Source organism: Parasteatoda tepidariorum, chromosome 4 (genome assembly GCF_982258835.1).
Source record: "Parasteatoda tepidariorum strain Cologne lab strain chromosome 4, Ptep-v5.0, whole genome shotgun sequence".
In the NCBI taxonomy this organism is placed as follows: domain Eukaryota; kingdom Metazoa; phylum Arthropoda; class Arachnida; order Araneae; family Theridiidae; genus Parasteatoda; species Parasteatoda tepidariorum.
This window is the reverse complement of record NC_141758.1, coordinates 9,978,465-10,001,292: the sequence shown is the minus strand read 5'-3', so window position 1 is coordinate 10,001,292 and position 22,828 is coordinate 9,978,465. Positions and strand designations below refer to the sequence as shown.

Genomic DNA, 22,828 nt, shown 5'->3' with positions numbered 1-22,828 from the left:
AACTAATACGGTGTTTGTAAAATATTTTACAGAGGGGTAGACACTTAAAAAGTTTGCTTAACACGTTGAGCGCCGCGTCAGCCATCGGTGTCTGACACTGGACTTTTCATTTAGGCCGCGTCAATGACTGGTGGCTGACACTGAAATTACATTTAGGCTGCGTCAACGACCGGTGGCTGACACTGAAATTACATTTAGGCTGCGTCAACGATCGGTGGCTGGCTCTGAAATTACATTTAGGCGGCGTCAACGACCGGTGGCTGACACTGAAATTACACTTAAGCCGCGTCAGCCATCGGTGTCTGACACTGGACTTTCATTTAGGCCGCGTCAACGACTGGTGGCTGACACTGAAATTACATTTAGGCTGCGTCAACGACCGGTGGCTAACACTGAAATTACATTTAGGCTGCGTCAACGATCGGTGGCTGGCTCTGAAATTACATTTAGGCGGCGTCAACGACCGGTGGCTGACACTGAAATTACACTTAAGTCGCGCCAACCTGTGACTGACACTGAAATTACATTTAGGCTGCGTCAACGACCTGTGGCTGACACTGAAATTACATTTAGGCTGCGTCAACGACCGGTGGCTGACACTGAATTACATTTAGGTGGCGTCTGCCACCGCTTGCTGACGCTGACCTTTCACATAGGCCGCGAACAGCTGGCTGACAACGTATAACATGATATAGAACTATAAAATTTACACTCTTTTATGGAATTGTAGAAAATTTATTCAAAATTTACTTAATTATTGTGATTCTTAGTTTAATAAATTCAATTTAGTAGATTTTTATAAACCACTATTTTTAAACAATTCGTAGGTATATATTATTCACCACTTTTATCAGATATGTCATGCTAAACCTTTTATTAACTAGTAAACTCTGTCTATATTTGCAAATTTAGTTTGTAGTTATTTACCGTATGGCCTGCAGGGGTGAAAGCGAGACGGAAAAGAGGAAAGGCTGGTAGCATACCTGCCAACTTTCACTCCTTCCGAGAATGGATTTTCAGAGTGATTGTAAAACAATAAACGAAAATCAATTTGATTCAAGAATATATTTATATTTTGATCCCGTTGAAATTTGCTTGCGCAGGGATTATTATGCTTTTATATATTTATTGTAATTATTTATATCTAGTGGTTGTCAGACTCATTTATAATTATTATTATAATTCAAAAAGTTAATTGGAATAACATGAGTATTGCTACCACTTTAAATATGAAAATAAAATCTTCCGCAAAATCCGGAAGAGATGGCAGGTATATGGCAGTCAAAACATTTCAGTAAAGGAACAATACCTGTTACTAGGAGAAGTAGATTTATATATATTTTAAAATCTTAAAAAAAGCTTGGTAGTTACAGATATTTTATTTTTCTCGGAAAAAATGCTATAATAAAACGTCTTTCGTACCAGTTTATCATCTTTTCCGTCTTGCTATGTAAGTTCTTTCAGCCATGATAGCCAGAAGAGCAAGGTATGTAAAATTAATGCGGTATTCAACGGGTTAACTAGAAGTATGTTAAACTTTTTAGTGGTAGCAATTGAAAAGTCATCGATTTGTGCTAAATTTTGAAATATTCGCTCAATTGGACAACCTTTTATTTACTTAAATTCAAATACATAAAAAGTTCATTTGATTAAACATCAATAGCAATAAATATTGAAATTAAAAAGAATAAAACATTTTGAGAATTTTGAATTTGAAATATTAAGATTTGGTTGAAATTCGCTTGAAACTGTAGAAAAAAAATTCAATAAAAACCACACTTGAATTGCCCAATTCATCAGGAATACTGTTGACATCATCAGATTCCTTTTTCACATCATCTAAATGAAACAAAAATCTAATTATACAAAAGAAAAAATTCATCAATTATTAAACCAACGATAAAAAATCAGAAGACAATCTTCGACATGAAATGCATTAAATGCAACTAAGTAATACTTTGTTCTCATTATTTAATGGGAATTTTGAAAATTTGAATTTTGAAGTTTTGCCTGCTTTTTTATTCAAAGGCTGAAAAAAAATTTCTTCCAGTATTTGATCCAGAAGTTCCTTTGTCTTCTGGATTGCGTTTAAAATTACATAACTACGAAGTTGAGCATTGGTAGTTTAAGCGCAATAAAAAAATAACTAAGCTGCAAACTTTAAAATTTTATAAGTTTTGGTAATAACAAATAATTTAATTTTAAACAAGTTAGAATGGTTCTGTTATCAGCTTTTGCCGGGTTACAAACAGGCATGAATATTTTCAAAAACTAATTTTCATTTTCACAAATAACGTAATTTTGGCAAGCGCCGGCATTTCACAGCATTCGTTTCTTGAATATCGCGTTGACGATGTCGATCGACATTATATAACGTTTGTAAATGGTGAGAGATATCAATGGACATTCCCCAGCGTTTTTTACTATATCGAACAATATTGTTTTGCGATATTGAATATACGCTATGAAAGGGGTTCATTTATATATAGTACAATATTTCGCAGCGATACTGTTCAATGTTCGAAGATAAGTTTTTACGATTTGTTTTTAAGATGTGCATACCTGCCAACTTTTAATTCCTTCCATTATGAATTTTCCCAGTGGTATTAAAATGGAATTAAAATTTCAATTTCAAGCAAAAATATATGTCGTATTTGATAAGACTTAAGCTTTCAACCATGAACTTAAACTGGAGTAGAGAACTAAGTGCCTGTCCGCGAAGCGGACAATTGACCTCTTCATCTGAGGTAATGCCCGCGGGCGCCTGTAATGATGTCGATGGAGAATTTCAACCATGATAGTAACACATATTAATATATTTGCTTAACTTTCTTAAAAATAGTGGTGATCAAAATCATTTAAAAATTAAGTTTATAAAAGAAAAAAATAGTATATATTTACTACCACTTTAAATATGAAAATAGAATTTTATGCCAAATGCGTAATAGTTGGCAGGTATGGATATGTGCTACTTGGGTCGAAACCCAAAATTCTGCCGACTGCTCACCGACGATTATAAAATAAAATAAGTTGAGGTGCGCCATCTTGCCTCCAGACCATGTCATTCAGCGCATAGTAGCAGCAGTTCTGGTATGACGTAAATTTACGTCATGGCTACATAGCGTCAGCCTGTTACAGAGCATATGTTACAAACCAACGCCATGTTACAAACACACAGGACGCCTAACCATGTGCGTCCCACATTTTAAAGGTTTTCTTCGTTTGAATATCTGGTAAAAGTTTTTCTATAATTTTATTTTGACTTTATCCTGCGCATTGACTCTATCTCTGCTCTTCCTCAATATTTTTGTCATGCTCATGTGTTGTTTTATGCGTTCAATGCTTCTATCATTCATGTGTTTCCTTGTTCATGTGTTTTTGGACGTGGGCAGAGCTGCTTTTCGTGTGTCGTGCAGAGCGTACCTGTTTTTGTGATATGCGTACCTTCTTACACTGCGTTTAAGGTTTTTGCTTGAGCTGAACTTATTGTAACGAAAAAAATGGGTGATGCAAATTCAAAAATGTCGAGTCTCTGTACCTATAAAACCGTAACCGTTGTCGTTTTAGAATCTCAAGCTTATACCTCTGAATATGCTACATCTGAAATCTCATCTCGATTGGTTGAACGGCCACTAGAGGTCTATAAATTATTTTTATGACCACCCCTTTCTCACAACTGTATTTAAAATTGAACGGATTGACATGCAGCTGAAATAATTTTAATAGTTTTTTTTTCCTGTCAGTAGTGAGCGACCTTTGACCACGGCCAGCATGTAAATGACGATTGTAACTATTTTAAAAATTAGCGCGAAAAAAGACATCGGTTTTCCCTAGCAGTATGCAACGAATGTTAATGCCTTGCTTTTTAGGACAGGTCGGCGTTACAAAACATTAGCTTGAAGCGAGCGCTAACCTCTTGATTGGTCAATTTGTGCGTTAGACAGCATACGCCATCGAACGCATAGATTGAACGACAACTGCCGTCCGAATCAACTGCAGTTGAATTACAACGTAACGTTCACTACCGAAACAATGGCAGACAACTGCCAACCGATTATTCAAATCGGCCAAGATTTTGATTTCGAGGAAAAATTAATCTCTGAAATTTAAAAAAATGACCTAATTTTCATAATGTAAGATATAAATCATATAAATTAGATGATTCCGTGCTTAAAACAATCTGTGGCCACAGATAAAAGGTCATTTTTCTCCTCCTAAGAACTGGTTGACAATAACACATATAAAGTTATAGGAACGAGCTACAAAATCAAAATAGACATTTGTTTACGTCATTAACGCATGCGCAATGTGAGATAATGTCTGAGTTGGAAAGACTGCTCACGCTGAGCTTGCAAAACAGTATTTTGTTGGGTTCAGGGATTCCTCAACTTTCAGTTAACGCCCACAGAAGGCCCGCCCTTATCTTAAGAAACAAGTCCTTTATATTCATTCTTCTTTATTATTTTTGGGATTCGCGGTTTTATTGAAAATATGTAATACTTTATTTACCACAATTTTCTTCATCACTTCCATCTGAACAGTCCCTCTGATGATTGCAAACAGATTGTTTAGGAATACATTTATTTTCATCGCATCTAAAATGAGTTTCCTCGTCGCACTCATAAGTTTCGCAGTTTTCTTCATCATTTCCTTTCTTGCAATCCTCTTTTCCGTCACATCTATATTTTTGAGGAACACATTGTTTGTTGCCGCAATAAAACCCTTCGCATTCAGATTGTGCTGATGAAAAAAAAAAAAGACACACACAGTCAGAAATCATTCTACTTAGACTTCACTATTTAATAAACTTAAAATGATTCCACCAACTGCATTCTTAAATGCTTAAACGTTACTGTTTTCAACATTTTAAAGTATTTTTTTTTTTGGTCTTTTTGAAGATTTTTTGTTTCGTTTTATGGAGATGGTGTATAGCTGGGAAACTATCCGGAAAAAGAAACAACAGAAACTTGAAACCGCGGGCGTGATAATTTTTTTTAAATCCAGCCAAAATTTGCTCAGATGCTAAATGGTTTCCTAAAGTAATTTCTCAAAATAGTTAAAAAAAATTTTATTAGGTTTAGCACCGAAATTTTGAATATCTAATGTATTCTAAATAGTGACTTAAGTAGAATTTTTATGTGTATGCATTTTTACATGTAGCCAAGATTTTTTTGTATTAATACATTTTCATTTAAAATATGAATTAGTCTTTAATTATTGACTATGCTTCATACTATTTCTTCAGCTAGGAAAAAACGATAGTGCACGTGCAGGCCGGTAACCAGAACCTCAAGGTTTATTTATAATCCCTCTAAACAAATCTTTATTTTATTAGATTACGTAGAGCAGGTTAATTTATAATTAATTCTAATCCAAGTTGCAACATGGCTAAATCGATTAATATTGTTAACTGATCTTGAGGCACGTGGCTGACCTGCATGAGCACGTCGGAGAATGGTAATTGATATTTAACGTAAGAAATGAAACGATTATTTTGCTTTGGTTAAATCGCAACGAAAAAAATTGGTTTTCCGTAGCAGTATGCAACGAATCTTAAGGCCTGGTTTCTTAGGACAGGTCGACGTTAGAAAACGTTACCTTGATGCGAGCGTTAACCTCTTGTTTATTTAATTTGCGCATTAGACAGCATACGACATCGAACGCTCAGCTTGAACGACAATAGCCGTTCGAATCAACTACAGTTGAATTGCAACGTAACGTTAACTACCGAAACAATGGCGGACAACAGCTAACAGATAATTGATATCGCCCACGATTTTGATTTCGAGGAAAAATTAACCTCTGAAATTTAAAAAAAATGATCTAATTTTTATAATGTGAGATATGAATCATACAAAGATCCCAATCTGTGGTAACAGATAAAAAGAAATTTTTTTCCCTCTTAAGCACTGGTTGACAATAACACATATAAAGTTATAGGATCGAGCTACAAAATCAAAATAGATATTTGTTTACGTCATTATCGCATGCGCAATGCGAGATAATGCCTGCGTTGGAGCGACTGCTCACGCTGTGCTTGCAAAACAGTATTTTGTTAGGGTCAGGGTACGTCAACTTTCAGCTGACGCCCGCAGAAGGCCATTGTCTTAAGAAACCAGTCCTCTACATCCATTTTTTTAAAATTTATTTTTGCGATACGCGGTTTTATTAAAAACATGTAATACTTTATTTACCACAGTTATCTTCATCACTTCCATCTGAACAGTCCCTCCAACGATTGCAAACATATCGTTCAGGAATGAATCTATTTTCATCGCATCTAAACTGAGTTTCCTCGTCGCCCTCGCAGTTTACTTCATCGTTTCCGTTTTTGCAAAACATCTGAGGCACGTGGGGTACAACGTGCCTAAAAAGAAGAAAATACGTTTTAAATAAAATAATGTATAATCACCAGCTAGCCATAATATTTAAGCTTAATTTAATATTTAAAGAAGGTTACATAATAATTAGTTAATTAATAATAAATACAAAAATGGTAGAGTACGGCACATTGCCAGCGACATTCACTAAGCCATATGTAAAGCAGACTGCGAGGGAAGAAATGTTTTTCTCCCTGCATACCAGGGTTGCCACAGTCAAGTCCTCCGCCAAATGGCGGTCTTATCTTAAGCGTTACTGCCCATTTGGCGGTGCCGCCGCACACTCCCCCTGCAGTGTCAGCGAAAGGTGACGTAACGTCGGGGGGTTTGCACCACCCGACCACAACGGGTTGTTTGTTTGTCCATTTTAGCACTGGAACTTGTTAAAACTTTAGGTGTTTCAGCCAAAAATGCTGGTTTGAGCCTGTCAATCGAGATTGTCTGTCTTTTCCCTTTAACCTGAAGCTCAAAAGTTTTTTCATGTCGTTTAAGAACTTCGAACGGTCCGTCATATGGCGCTTGGAGGGGTTTCCTGACCCCGTCATGACGCACAAACACATGAGACGTTACTCTGAGTCCTGGGTGAATAAACGTTGTTCGCTGACCATGACTGGAAGTTGGTACCGGGCGTACGCTGGCAAAGTGTCGTCTGAGATCCGCCAGGAGTTGCTTGGGCGAAGACTCTGCAGGAGTGGGATCAAAGAATTCACCTGGAAGGCGTATGCTCTTTCCATAGACGAGCTCAGCAGTTGTCGCTTCAATGTCCTCCTTGAACACCGAGCGAAAACCCAGTAATATTGTTGGAAGGGCGGATGCCCATTGGTCAGTGTCGTAGGCTTTTAAGCTTGCTTTTAACGGACGATGAAATCCTTCAATAAGTCCATTGGATTGTGGGTGGTAGGGAGAAGTTCGAATTTTCTTTATTCCCAACAGCTGTGAAAGTTCACGAAACAGTCCGCTTTCGAATTGCCGTCCTTGGTCTGTTGTAATAACAGTTGGACATCCAAATCTCGTTATCCATTGGTTATAAAAAGTCTGCGCTATGGTATTAGCTGTTATATCTGGTATGGGTACCGCCTCAGGCCATCTTGTATATCGATCTATCATTGTTAAACAATAGTAATTACCCTGAGAAGGAGGAAGAGGGCCAACGAGGTCGAGATGGACGTGATCGAACCTCTGCGACTGGTCTGAAAATTTCCCTAACGGTGTTTTAGTGTGTCGCGTTGTCTTGGACTTTTGGCAAGGAATACATTGCCGAGCCCAGTTCACGCAATCTTTTCGGATGGAAGGCCAAACAAACCGAGAACATATTAGATTAGAAGTCGCACGAATTCCGGGATGAGACAAATTATGCAGAGAAACAAATATTTTCTCGCGAAAAGGTTGTGATATAAAAGGACGCGCTGTACCTGTTGATAAGTCGCAGTAAATAGGTAAATCACAATGTGGTAAGGTAATTTTTTTCAATTGCAAAACTTCGGAATTTTCCAGTAAATTTTTCAATTCCGAATCGGTTTGCTGCGCTTTAGCGAGACCTTCGTAATCTACAGAGCTGGGCATGCTTATACTCTCGATTCGCGAAAGCACATCAGCGGCAATATTCTCGGATCCTTTTATGTGGCGTATATCAGATGTGAACTGAGATATGAAATCTAATTGTCTAGATTGTCGTGGTGAATATTTATCCTGGCGCTGACGGAGTGCGAATGTCAATGGTTTATGATCGGTTAGCAATGAAAAATTCCGTGCTTCTAACATATGTCTAAAGTGCTTAATCGCCGCGTATGCGGCCAATAGCTCTCGGTCATAGGCGCTGTAATTTCTTTCTGTTTGCGAAAGTTTTCTAGAAAAAAATGCGAGGGGTTGTAAATTTTCGTTAACTAGTTGCGACAGTGCCCCGCCTATTGCAAAATCTGACGCGTCAACTTGTAAAATTAATGGCGCGTCTTTCGTTGGGTGAGCTAAAAGAACTGCGTTCGCAACTAATATTTTGCAATTTTTAAATTCGTCTTGCGCCGCTGTTGACAAAACAAGCTTCGTTTTATCGTTTTTCTTTGCTCCCTTTAAGTAAGATGTTAAATGTACCTGATTTTGGGCTACATTAGGTAAAAATCTGCGGTAAAAATTTAAAAAACCTAGAAACCTCTGAAGATCTTTAATTGTTTTCGGAAGTGGAAAATTAAGGATCGGCTCTACTTTGTTCGGTAAGGGTTTAGTTCCATTTTCATTAATTAAGTGTCCTAAAAAAGAGATTTCGGTAACGCCAAAAACACATTTAGCAACATTTATTGTTAGACCATACGAATTTAATCTTTCAAAAACAATACGTAAGTGAGCTTTATGCTCGTCATCTGTTACACTAAATATCAAAATATCGTCCAGGTACACGTAACAAAATTTTAAGTCGCCTAAAACCTCATTCATAAACCTTTGGAAGGTTTGTGCAGCACCACAAAGGCCAAAATTTAAAAACGGAAATTCGAAAAGACCGAATGGTGTGCAGACCGCAGTTTTCGGAATATGGTCTGGGTGTACCGGAATGTGATGATAAGCACGAACGATATCGATTTTTGAATAAATTTTCCTTCCGCTCAGCGTATTATTAAAATCTTGCAAATGAGGGATAGGATAACGATCCGGCTCTGTACGAGCATTTAATTGACGATAATCGCCTACTGGGCGTATGTCACCAGAGCTTTTTGAAACGACATGAAGAGGTGATGACCACGCCGATTTTGATGGTCGGCAAATACCCTGCTCAATCCTGAATTGAAATTCCTTTTTTACCTCTTCGTATAATTTAGGGCTTAATCGTCGTGGTTTGCTGTGTACGGGAGGTCCATTCGTCTCAATATAGTGGACCGTGCTATGCTTAATATTACTTAAATTAGCTTTCACTTTTAATAGGTCCGGAAATTCTTTAAGGATATTGAGATATGGTGAATCCTCAGCAATAAGCTTTACCGAATAGTAATTGACACGATTAGAAATTGAACCAGTGCTGGATAATTTTGTAACATTATCAATAAGTCTGCCGCGTTTCAAATCGATTAAAAGATCGAAATTTCTTAAAAAGTCTGCTCCTATAATGGGCACCGGTACATCAGCGATTAGAAATTTCCAAGAAAAATGTCGCCTAAGTCCTAAATTTACATGCAATAATTTTGTGCCATAAGTAAAAATTTTAGAGTTATTCGCTGCAAATAATTGTAAGGAGTCAGGTTTCATATTTTTAGCTTTAGACGTTGGTGGTATGCATGAAACATCTGAACCCGAATCTATTAAGAATTTTAAATTTGATTTATTATCGAAAACATGTAAACGGCATGAGCGAGCGACTGTCAACAAGTCTTGATCGACAGTCGCTATTGTAAGTTTTCCTGATTCGTTGATTCTCGAGGAAAAGAGCAAGGTTCTCGACACTTTCGAGCATTGTTTTTAAATCGCGCATGGTAAAAACAATAACCAGTGGTTCGATTGCGAGATGTGCTACGGGAAAAACTGCGCTCCCTAGGGATAGGATTCCTGGAAAATGGATATCTTGTTTTTTCGCGAGATAGTCGCTCAACCTGTTTACTCAAAGCAGCGATTTCGCTACGTAATGCCCCAAGCTCTCCTAATGGAGAGGAAATATTGTTGGGGTTGGGGGGGTATGCCGGAGAAGATCGCTCCACAGCAAACACGTGATTATTTGGGGTTGTGCGCACTTCCGAAATTTTGTCGGCCATTTTCGCCAAATTATCGAGTGATTCGGAGCTGATAGATAATATCGCTTGCATTTCGGATGGCAATCTTTGCAGCCATAATGTTTTCAGAAATTCATCTGTAATACGGTTCCCTCCCAATTCTCTCATTTTTCGTAGCAGGTGAGACGGTTTGTCATCTCCTAAATGAAGTTCGGAAATTAGTCTGCGGATTTGTTCATGCTCTGAATCTGAAAATTCTGTTATTATTCTGGCTTTTAAGGCCGCGTACTTATCTAATGCGGGAGGGTTAAATAAAATGTCGGAAACAGCCGATAACGTTTCAGGATCAATCGAAGAGATGAGATGATTGTACTTAGTGATATCACTGGTAATTTTAGCGAGGGCGAAATTACTTTCTACTTGAATAAACCAAAGTTTAACATTATTTTTCCACAACGGCGGAATTTTAACCGCAACATGCGACACTTGAGACTCTGTAGTCGGTACGTTAGAGTCGGTATTTGTCTGGTCTTCCGATCCGGGCATTTTTTAATAAATATAAACATAAATTGATAATCGAAAACACTTAAATTATGCCTTACTGTCGAGTGAAATTTATAATGCTTTAAATAATATCATTGAATCATAATAGAAATTTAAAAGTAGCTTAATAATCCGTTGTCGGATTGAAACCAAACAGGTTAGGCGAAATTTCAATAATGCATAGATAACCAAAAATTAAAGCAATAAATATTAATAATAAAATAGAAATAGCATAACGCAATTACAGACCAATCGCAGATAGGAAAAAATAATCGATCACATACCTGTAAATTTCCGCAATGAAACGATAATCCTCGTGTGTATCCATGTGCACATAATTAGTAAATAGAAAGAAAATAAACAGAGGATAGCGATTAAATTTCATTATATAATGTATTTTTATAAAAATTAGGCATAGCTGTTGCGTTTAAAGAAAGATTATAACAGATCGAATAAAAAAATCAGAAGAAGCGAGAACAGAATTAAGGGTCACCAATGAGGCACGTGGGGTACAACGTGCCTAAAAAGAAGAAAATACGTTTTAAATAAAATAATGTATAATCACCAGCTAGCCATAATATTTAAGCTTAATTTAATATTTAAAGAAGGTTACATAATAATTAGTTAATTAATAATAAATACAAAAATGGTAGAGTACGGCACATTGCCAGCGACATTCACTAAGCCATATGTAAAGCAGACTGCGAGGGAAGAAATGTTTTTCTCCCTGCATACCAGGGTTGCCACAGTCAAGTCCTCCGCCAAATGGCGGTCTTATCTTAAGCGTTACTGCCCATTTGGCGGTGCCGCCGCACATCCATCCGTCACACCTATACATTTGAGGAATACATTCTTTGTTGCCGCAATAAAACCCTCCGCATTCTGATTGTGCTGATAAAAAAACAAACAAACACAGAGTCAAAAATCATTCTACTTAGAGTTCACTATATAATAAACTTAAAATGTTTCCGCCAACTGCATTCTTAAATGTTTAAACATTACTGTTTTCAACATTTTAAAGAATTTAGTTTCGGACTTTTTGCAGATTTTTTTTTGTTTTATGGAATTGGTGTATAGCTGAGCTATACTGTCTAGGATTAGAAACAACATAAACTTAAAACCCAGATAGCAAAATAAGTATTTTTTTCACTCAACAAAAACTTCTTAACCTAAAATTTGGCTGTGATTTGATGATTGATGTAAAGCAGTGGTTGCCAACTGGCGGCTCGCGAAGCCTTTTTTGTGGCCCGCTAACTAAAATATATTGGTTATTTTTTTTCTGCCGACAATTTTCGTAAAAAATTCTATATGTGTTTAAAATGCTTTTCTTTCGTTTAAAAAACCCTAATTTCTTCGTTTCTGTGAAATTTAACATACCAATGGTGCAAAAAAATGTATTTCTCAGGTCTTGCATCCAAGAAAATATTTATTCAAATTCTAAAATAACCGTGTATGCTGCTCTTTTTAATTTCGTTTTTTTCGTATTTTGTGAATATAATATAGCACGTGCGTATTAGAAATTTTCTCTACGAAATTCTCTGATTTAACTTTTTGATGCTACTCATTTTGGATGAAATTATTTAAATTTGTAACTTTTAAAACTCATAAAAAAGGGAATGAATATCATGTTTTATTTAAATTCCTTGAATATCGCATGAACGGAAAAGATGAAAAAAAAAATTAATATGCTCGAGAATTTTTTTTGTTGTTGTTGCTATGATTCCTAATAAGTCGGAGAAAAGTTAACTTATCACATAATTAAATTTAAAAGAAGAAAAAAAAATCTTGCGACTAAGTTTCTGACTAAAGGAAGGTCCAAAATGAATACTCAATCAGCATTATTTGAAATTCTTTTTATTTTGCTTTTTAATATTGAAAAAACTTTCATAAAAATTCGTCACTAGTATTTAATGTTCCTTTATACATTCAAGAGTCTTGTAAAATTTTGGTAAAGTTGCGGCCCGCCATTTGACTGGTGTTTTTAATTGCGGCCTCCAGCAGCATGTAAGTTGGAAACCTCTGGTGCATTAGTTGAATTTAGCCCTTTTCCAAGTAGAAAAATATCTCCAAATTGGTGTTTGCTTTTAAGCAGGTTAATAATTTTTTTAAATGTTTATTATTTAAATATATAAATATTTAATTATTATTAAATAGTTTAATAATTAATAATTTCTCATTATTTAACTGTTTAATAATTTAAACTGTTAAATAATAATTTAAATATTCGTCCGTTATCAAGACAAAATGTTGGATTGACCTAATTGTTGTTGTCACAAATTGCTACCATAGCTTAAAATTTAAATTGATGTCATGATTTGACCTTGAGAAGACTACTCATAAATGCATGCTTAAGTGCGGTTTTTGAATATGGGCCAAAGATCTGAAACCTAACCGTATCTAACTATAGAATGAACTCTGAACTAAATTAGTAAAGTGTCACATTTTCAGATGGCAGCAAGCGTTGACATTTTGGCAGATCAAAAACCAAATTCATCGAAATAGTGCTGTTTTTATAGAAGAATTGCGTTAGTATTTCATATTTTGACTTTACGTCATAAAACTTTTGCACTGATTAATTAGCATATTTTAAGTATGATAATATAAATTTCTAACGATAGTTATGCCAATATGAAATCTAATCGTTAGATCATTTACAGAGAAAGACTGATGGTTGGTAGCATATATGATACCGTGATTTGATAACACCTTTCAGCAGTTATCACAAACTATTTAAATGCAAAGTATTTTTACTAATGACGAGAAAACTTCATGGTCAATTCTCTCTCATCTGCATTAGTATTTTAAAGTTGAAAAAAAAAATTTGTACTAAACCATTGAGTTTCAAATTCTGAGGTCCCGCATTGAACTGTTAGTAAGCACAGCCAGTAGAACACTGAAGTTAAGCATAACGCTGGCTGCAGTAAGCGGGTGGATGACCACTTTGATCAGACCTGCGCAGGGACCGAGGGTGCATGGTATCGGTCTTCGTTAAACTGTTCCATCTTTTTTATAACAGTCGCTGAAAAGCCGACCCAATTTAATGGGTTTATGACTACTAACGTTCAAATCCGTAGCCTTGTAATTTTTAATCTAATCCAGAAGACAAAGAAACTCCTGGATCAAGCATTGGGAGATATTTGCCTTCGTGGAGGATTTTTTTTAATAGAACTAACCCGCCTTTGCGTGACATAGAGAAGAAGACCACGAGAACCCACCACGGTTAGCCTGACGGCAAAGGGACTCTAACCCATGATCCGTCTATCACTGAGGATATTTCACGTTGGAACTGCGTTCGATACAAGCCGGATGCGGAATTCGTATCGACTGGGATTCGAACCCGGTTCACCTCATTGGAAGACGAACGCTCTATCACATGAGCCATCACGGCTCAAACTGTTCTATCGTAAAGTTCACGACTGCACGCGCACGATTCTTCTGATCATCCTTATGGATGTTTCCCTGACCGTCGTCAATACCCCATTGCACAGCTCTAGTGCGACGTAAATAAAGTATACTACCTATCTATCAAAAATGCAGATTTTTTTTAGACTATCTAAATACGAATAAACTATTGCAAAGATTACTCAAGATAACGATAAACTCACTTGTTTCTGAACTTTAAAATACCAATTAGAGGTGAAACAGAATTTGTCATGAAAAGTTTCTCCCGCGGTATAGTGTTCTCATAAAAAAAGATTAAAAATATAACTTACAGCAAATTTTTTCATCAGACTTATCGAAGCATTGATAACTACCGTCGCAAACTCTCTCTTTTGGGATGCATTGTCCAGACTTGCATTGGAACTTCCCATCCTCACAAGAATTGGGTCTGCAGCCATCTTCGTCTTCCCCCTCAGAACAATCCTCCATACTATCGCAGACCCAAAGCCGCGAAATGCAAGTACCATTGTTACATTTGAATTGTTGGGGTGAGCATTCTTCAGATGGATTGAAATCTGAAACAGAAAAAGGCTTCGTATAGTGTAAAGTATTTTTGGTAATAGTCCATATAGTTGTAGAGTTCATATATCTAAAAGGCATGGTTCCTTAGGACAAGTCGGCGTTACAAAACGTCAGCTTGAAGAGACAGCTAACCCCTGATTGGCCAATTTGTAAGTTAGACAGCATAAGTCATCGAGTGCTCAGCTTGAACGACGACTGACGTCCGAATCAGCTGCAGTTGGATTACAACGCACAGTGGGGCAGCTTCCAAGGTTTCGTGGCCAAAATTAGTATTTCGATAAAATTAGTTTCAAAATTTGGGTTTTTTTATTTAGTGTTTTCAAGTGCAGGTAAATTGAATTCATAGTTGAAATTTTGAAATACACTAAAAATACCAACAAAAAAAAACAAGATGGTGGCTGAAATATGGCGAGCAAAATATATATATATATATATATATATATATATATATATATAGTACGTTAAATAAATAAATATAGCAATGAAAATATAATAATTTTCGTAATTTTATATTAAAAATGAGAAGCAAAATATATTTCCGAAGTGATATTACAAAAAAACGCGAAAACGTTCTGTATATTTAGTTCACCTTTGCAACATGGGCAAAATGGGGCAGGTTTTGTCGAAAGAAGAAACATCAAAGAAGACAACAAAATATAGTTTAGATAGTTACCTCGTGGAACTTTTTGGAACTAAGTTTTGAAAGTCATTCATACGTTGTAAAATGTCAAGTGATAAGATATAGCAGATGGTCTCAGATCTCGTTTTAAGTTTAGAAGGCTTACCAGTAAATCACATAACAAACCTTTTCAGCTTTACATTAAAAGGGTTTTGGTGAGTGAAAATAAACCTTATTTTGCTATCTGGGTCTGGGATGTTCGGGAGCGAAGTAATAAACAGATTCGGAACTTTCAAATATTTTAAAATGCAGATAAAGTTTTATTTACCGCAATTTGATTCGTCACTCTTATCTCTACAGTCATAATTTCCGTCGCATGCTTGTGATTTCGGGATGCATTGCCCGCTTCTACATCGAAAGTCTGTTTCTAAGTCACATGCAAGGCAATCGCTTTCGTCACTGTCATCTGCACAGTCATATATTCCATCACATACGATGGCTTTATAGATGCATTGCCCGCTTCTACATCGAAAGTGGTATTCTGAGTGACAAACTCTGGAATGACAATCGCGTTCGTCACTGTTATCTTCGCAATCTTCCTCTCCGTCGCAAACATGCTTATCACTGATACAATTTCCATCGTCGCATTGAAATTCGAACAAAGAACAATCTGTAACAAAAAAAAAATAAAAATAAATAAATTCTTTAAAATAAATATAGATTTCAGTTACTGAGGCTAATAACAGGTACAGGAATCAAAACGTTTGATTTTTCAAAAATAAAATTCTTACTTTTTATTATTTATCATTTATTTTCGATGGAAATAAATCCGTTAGCTTGCTCCTCTTTCCTTATAGTTCGCTTTCTTTTTTCCCCTTTCATGAAATTGTACTAAGTTCATTTCGTGCAAGAGACATTTTTACTAATATCTAGTTTTTTTACATATGAAAAAATAACTTTAAAAAATGACATTTTGACGTTATTTTTCCCGTTTTCAACTCTTCCTTAATTATTGATCAATTTTCCCGTTTTTATTGTTTATAGGAAATTTCATGTAGTATATTTTGTATAAACGTTCTTTTTTGTATCCAATGATTTCTGCAGTATTGTAGTGTATCTACCACTACAAATATACAATTCCAATTCATTAGTTTGTAAGAAATGTTAACTCGATTCTATGATGGGCTACCTAATTCTCTATAGATGAAGTTTAACATTGTTGTTATCTACACTACCTCCACGTAAGTAACTTTCGGATCTGATGTGAACTCGCCTACCTTATCAAATATTCCCATTCGATCTGAACACGCCATTATTGACAGTAATGCCCACTTCGATCTGAACATGCCAGCTTCGATGGGTGGTCCACATTGAAAATTGACTTGTGTCTGTCACATTATCCAACTGTTCGGGTTGTTGTCACACAGTCACACAACGTCGGCCTGCATACACTTGACTGCTAATGGCAACCGTGAACTTAATACAGATCTGACGATCAGCAAAAAGTACGGTGATCTTAATACGGCTCTACCGGCTTCTCACAAAACAGCAATGAATCAACTAGCGGTGCCTGTTCATCGAATTCTATCACATATATAATTCTGGTGGGGGAGTACTGTAATGTATCTACCACCACAAAAATACAATTCTAATTCATTAGTATATAAATCATGTTAACTCGAATCTGTAACAGGGTACCTTTTCTTAGATGAAGGTTAATATTGTCTGAAACCTCCACAGTATTTTTATATACTAAAAAATAAGGGAACTTAACTAACTTTAAAAAGGGAATACGCGCACGGTCAAACTCGTCTCAAGTTGGATTTTTAATGTTTCTCAGATTCCCTTCCGTAACCCTTTGACGCAGAATTTTAATAAAAAAAATATATTTTTCACTATTTTTTGTTAATTTAGATCAAAACAATTAAAATATTTTCATATCGTTTTTGTTTGAAATTGTACTAAGTTCATTTCATGCTGGAAATATTTTTTACTAATATCTGGTTATTTTACATGTAAAAAAAATTACTTTAAAAAAATGACATTTTGACGTTATTTTATCCGTTTTCAACTCTTCCTTAATTTTGATCTATTTATCCGTTTTTATTGTTTATAGGAAATTTAATGCAGCATATATTGTATCTAATGATTTCTGTAGTATTTTTATATACTAAAAAAAGAAGGGAACTAAACTTACCTCAGAGAGGATTTTTTATGTTTCTCAGATTCCTTTCTGTAACACTTTAAAGCAGAATTTTCATAAAAAATATTTTTCGTTACTTTGTACTAATTTAGGTCAAAATAAGTGTTGTTGTTGTTGAAGTTAATTTACGTCGCACTAGAGCTCCACGATGGGCTATTGGCGACGGTCTGGGAAACACCCCTGAGGATGATCCGAAGACATACCATCACAATTTTGATCCTCTGCAGAGGGCATGGCTCCTCTGCTTCGGTAGCCCGACGACCTGCACGCGAAGTCGAGGAATTTAACGTAGAACAGTTTAGCAAGGACCAATGCCGCACACCCTCGGTCCCTACGTAGACTGATCCAAGTGGTCACCCACCCGCACACTGACCGTAACCAGTGATGCCTGCTGGGAACCGCGTCTTAACGATCAGTCCACTGCGGGACGTCAGAATAAGTGAAAAATATTATATTTAGCAATTTTATAATACATAGTTATGAAATACAGAATGAAACGCCGGTGTATTTTTCTGAGAATCTTCCAAACACAGCTCACTTCCAATGATTTTTCAAATTCTTACTTATTTGCTATGACTTGACTCTGAAAGAAATAGTTATTCAACATAGAAATTTCTTTAGTTTTAAAAAGTCAATTATTGATAAATGTTTGAAAATGAATGAAAAAAATGAATACTACTCATTTCTGTTTTTATATTTTAGGACGAATATAATTCCGATAATCTGATGGATTTTTTTTTAGTAATGGATTGACTGTTTTTTAAGTAAAAAATATAAAAATATATTTTTACTTGTCATATGAGATTCTGAATTTTTTTATATATATAAATGAGGGTCACCAGTATTCCATCTGCGTCAAGGGTCCGTCGCACCAAATCTAAAAATATTTGATTTTCGTTTCCATTTTTTGTCCATCGCCCAAACTGACATAATGAATGTGACTGCAAAAACATTAAGAGCAGCACTCTAGCTCATTTGCAGAAACTTTAGTGAGAGCCTGTCGGCATAATCGTTTACTAGATAAGTTATGTCAGTACCCAGAAAGCATGTAACCTGTCGAAATTTCATCTTATTGTCACGAAAATTTTTGAACTAAAAACCTTTTTTAAGTAAAGTAAAAATACTGCAGTTTCAAACCTTTTATCCTAAAAGGATTAAAAATTTTTTTAAAGCTTTTTTAATAAGGATTTTCACTTAGGTGAAAAGGTCACTAAGGTCCAGAAGGAAGTTTTAGGTGACGTCACACTAGTGATAGGATCAAATGGCATTGTGCAATAAAAATTCGTGACACGGGGGATTTTTATCTGAGCATACAAGATTTCGCGAAAAGAAACATTATGATGACCTAGATTTATAATTATTTTTACCTTGAGACTAGCTTTATTAAAGGATTTTTTTCACGCTGGCAAACCCTTAGACAACCTCGATTTAAGGTTTTTATATAAAAGGTTGTTTTCCAAAGTTTTGGATCAGGATAATGTGCGTAGAATAGAGCAGGTTGTCACAGATCTCGTTTCAAGGTTAGAAAGTTTACATGTTAACCGCATTACAAACCTTATGAGGTTTACATAAAAAGGATTTTGCTTAGTGGAAATAAACCTTACTTTGCAACCTGGGAATCCGACTTGCTAAAGCATGTATTGGAGGTGCGTTCTCGATGAATTTCAACATTTTCTGACCGTTAAAAGCAGAATTTATCATGAAATTTTCATGACAACCAATTTTGACCAGACAGCGAAAATAGTTCAAATTTGAACTGGTGTTCTGTGCTAGTTGAATAGGCTTGCTTCATTCTTTCTTTCACTTGCAGGCGGAATTGAGAGCGCCATTTTTGTCTCCAAATAGAATTTATCGTCAATCGTAATTTCGACAAAATTTCTAGCGAGGGTCCTTAAATTTCTAACTGATCACGAAGCGAATGCTAGTTGCATTTGTTTTCTACATTATACAAGCGAACTTTATAGCCCTTTTTTTCGCCAATCAGAATTTTGACAGTTTTTGCTTTATCGGCAATCGGTTGCTTAAACAGACATTAACTAAAAAGAATGAAAAGAAAGAAAGAGAAAGTAAACATGTGAAAAAAATTATTATAAAAAAACTAAAAAGAAAGAAAAGAAAAGAAAAAAGGAAAGAAGAGAAGAAAATAAAGCGGAAAAGAAACTAAAAATTTTAAAACAGAATGTTAAAATTAAAAATAAATATTTTTTAATTTTAAACATTCTAAAATGCTAAGAAGAAAGAAAAAAAAAGAAAGAGAAGAAAAAAGAAAGAAAAGTAAAGAACGCAAAAATATAAAACACATTTTTCTTAAGAGTCTAAAAAGGGGTAATAAATCTATTTTTAACAGACAAAAAAAGAAAGAAGTTGGGTGCACTTTCATAATAGCCGTGTGAGACAACGTGTCCAATAAATTGCAACGTGATCAAATTGGTTAATTTTATTACATAAAAGACAAGGAAAAAAAGAAGAAACATATTTTAAGACATTTTTTATGTTTGTATGTCTTTACACTATATAAAATTTTAATTCAATAATGTCATTGGTCAGAATTTCTAATGAATTCAAGCAATATTCAAGCAATCTTTCGGGCAGTTTCATGGCATGGAAACACCTTAGTATTGAGTTGAGCTTCGCGATCAAAATGTGAAGAAAAATAATCATAAAAGTTCTAAAACTAAAATGAATCATTTTCATGTAATAATTAAACATGACTAAAAAATAAGGAAGTTAATTTTTTGAATTTCAAAAAAAAAAACTTTTATCGCATTTATGAATTTACTTTGCCTGAGGTACAGTATTTAAGTAAAAATCGCCTTTTCTCCTATTATTTAGCCCTTTATAAGGCTTTGTTAAGTATACTAACATCAAATTTTAAATAAAAATAGGAAACCAAGATTTGTTCGACCATCTACAGATAAATTCAGGGAATACAAAGAAGGGTTTTCTTTTACATTAATGCGAGTAACAATAAAGGTTAGAGTAAGATCAAGAGGTCAACATTATAGAGAGCTACTTTCTCCTGTACCTTATGCGCCGTTCTTTCAACGTCCAAATTTACTGCCACCTCTTTTTAGTAGAAAAAGTTTTAAATTCCACCACCCAAAGAAAACAGTTTTAAAAATCAAATTAGCTTTTGGGTAATAAACTATATTAATTTTATTTAATAAGTCAATCACAATCCCAAAAATATTTAATCATAACATAAACTCGAAACAAATGGCAGTATAAAGGTTTATTGGATCTCAGGTCTATCACTACCGAAAACTCCTCCATGTCTTTCAAATTGATGGGACCAGGGCCTGATTATCGCCTAGGCTCAATACCAAGGGCCCACACTTTCTGGAGGGGGGGGGGCTCAAAAATTAGTAAAAAGTCCACAATATGACTATTTTTTTAAAAACTGAAAGAAACAGTTTTTTTTTCAAAAAATGCACTTTTTTAAAATATTTTTTTATATTGTGATAAACCAAACTCGTGTCAACATTATACTAATCAAATTCGAAAGTGCAGCTGAATTTGAATTGGTGCAATTTTTACGTCAACGGCTTAAGTGAATGCACTGAATATGCACTTTAATTTTTTAAAAGTGTAATATTTAAATAAACTCTTATTTAAATGTGTTATATATTTTCTATGACTACTACAAATTTTGCTCTTTAGAATATTTTTTGTGTGCATTTTTTAATAAAAATTATAATTAATAACCTTAATATCTTAGCATACATGCAGAACGTATCGTTAAATCTAATGAAAAGTCGGCTAGCTTTGTGTTGGTTTAAGTACTAAATAAAAAGAATAATTACAGCTTACTATAAAAAATAATTCTACTTTTAGCAAAAATCACTGATTTTCAATTGTTTGTGGTGACTAAACTATTTTTACTTTGACATAACATTGTTTCGTTGTTTTATATTTTGCTTCAATATATAGATACGAGAACTTTATCTTAGAAAAATGATCTTCAATCGTCTGCTTTCAAAATTTCTTAGAATGTTTCTCTTGAATCATGCAGTTGAATAGATTATTTTTTATTATTAGGACTACTCTTTAAAAAATTAATTTCAAAATATTTCGTAAGCGGCCTGGAAAATTTGGTAGACATTGGTCCTGAATTTGTTTTGATCGGCCCCTGTATGGGGCATACGCTATTCATTTTTAAACAGCAAAAAATTATTTCATTTTCGCCCAAGTCCACTTCAAAAACATTTTTAAAACATATGTTTTAATATTTAAATATAAATCAAACGTGAAAGTAGCTTACCTGGCGCTGATGAAACTACAACGAAGATTAACAAAGCAATTATTATGTGTGGAATCATTGTATATAGTTGATCGGACAACTTACAATTGAGTTAATATTTTAAAAATAGCAAATGATGATTTGCCTTAACAAGCATTAAATGAGGAAGTCCACAAAGGATTATATCAGGAACCGGAAATTAATTAAAATGTTTTGATAAAAACAAACAAAGAAAAGTTTAACTACTTATACGTCTAATCTCACCAAAATTCTATTTTTTCCTACAGCAAGTCGAGTGATTGGGAGTTTATTACACTAGATTGCCGAAGGAAGTCATTTTATCTGCTTTTCATTTGCAAAAAAAGTACAAATAGTAATGCAAATTTCTTTTGAAGCGAAGTAATTTTTTTTATTATTCATATTTACTAATAAATTTTTATATCACTGTAGATAATGTTTAAAAAATACTTAAAAGTAATTTGAAATTTTTTTTTTACACATTAATTGTTCCTTCACAATTCAGTCATTTTGATTGCTTTTGGGCAATATAGGTATATACTAATTTTCTGTCTTTCTAGTGTTAATAAAGACTAAATCACATGATAAAAATTTAACAAAAAAAATTCATTAATATCAAACTGTACTTATTTTTTTAAATGATAGTTATAAAATGGGGGGAAAATTTTTCATGTACCAATTAAGTGGGTTTCGCTTGAAAAGTTTTTTATAATTATTTTTAAACTGTCCCTTGTAAAGTTTAAAGTAACATTTTAGATAAAGTATACAATTTTTGACTATCATTACATTCTAATAGTTCTGTAATGCAAAATATACTGTAACACAGATAGATGCATAGATAGATTGAAAGAATATATGAAAAATCTTTGTTGGACTCCAACATCAAACTCTAAAAACCATTCATTCATACAAAGAAAAAATTGTTTAGTCTGGCAGTGTCTGGGGTTCTCTTTTTCTATGGTTTATCTTTTCTCAATATCGAAGGATGGCAATTTTATGGAAGCATTCCTTCAAAAGAAATTAATAAAGATTATTCTTGTAAACTAGTGACTCAAAGTGTCACATGAATGTTCAAATTGGTTTACAAAAAGTTAATATTAGGTAATTGGCTACTTATTAGCTAATTAATAATCACTAAAGAAATGGACTATATTCCTGAAATCAGAGATGAGT

General features: G+C 34.5%; 2 protein-coding genes across 2 annotated transcripts; both read right to left on the bottom strand.

Annotated features, from left to right (window-relative positions):
- Window positions 1-1,594: 1,594 nt before the first annotated feature.
- Window positions 1,595-11,421, bottom strand: LOC147810655 (uncharacterized). Its single transcript, XM_087160642.1, has 4 exons — window positions 10,897-11,421; window positions 6,195-6,367; window positions 4,510-4,740; window positions 1,595-1,839 (listed from the first exon to the last, which is right to left on the bottom strand). Exons 1-4 carry the CDS (start codon window positions 10,995-10,997, stop codon window positions 1,721-1,723), a joined length of 624 nt encoding a protein of 207 aa, XP_087016768.1. The 5' UTR covers window positions 10,998-11,421; the 3' UTR covers window positions 1,595-1,720.
- LOC122272912 (uncharacterized) lies at window positions 11,095-21,804 on the bottom strand. Its single transcript, XM_087160453.1, has 5 exons — window positions 21,659-21,804; window positions 15,523-15,864; window positions 14,326-14,568; window positions 11,348-11,503; window positions 11,095-11,132 (listed from the first exon to the last, which is right to left on the bottom strand). Exons 1-5 carry the CDS (start codon window positions 21,714-21,716, stop codon window positions 11,095-11,097), a joined length of 837 nt encoding a protein of 278 aa, XP_087016579.1. The 5' UTR covers window positions 21,717-21,804.
- Window positions 21,805-22,828: the final 1,024 nt, after the last annotated feature.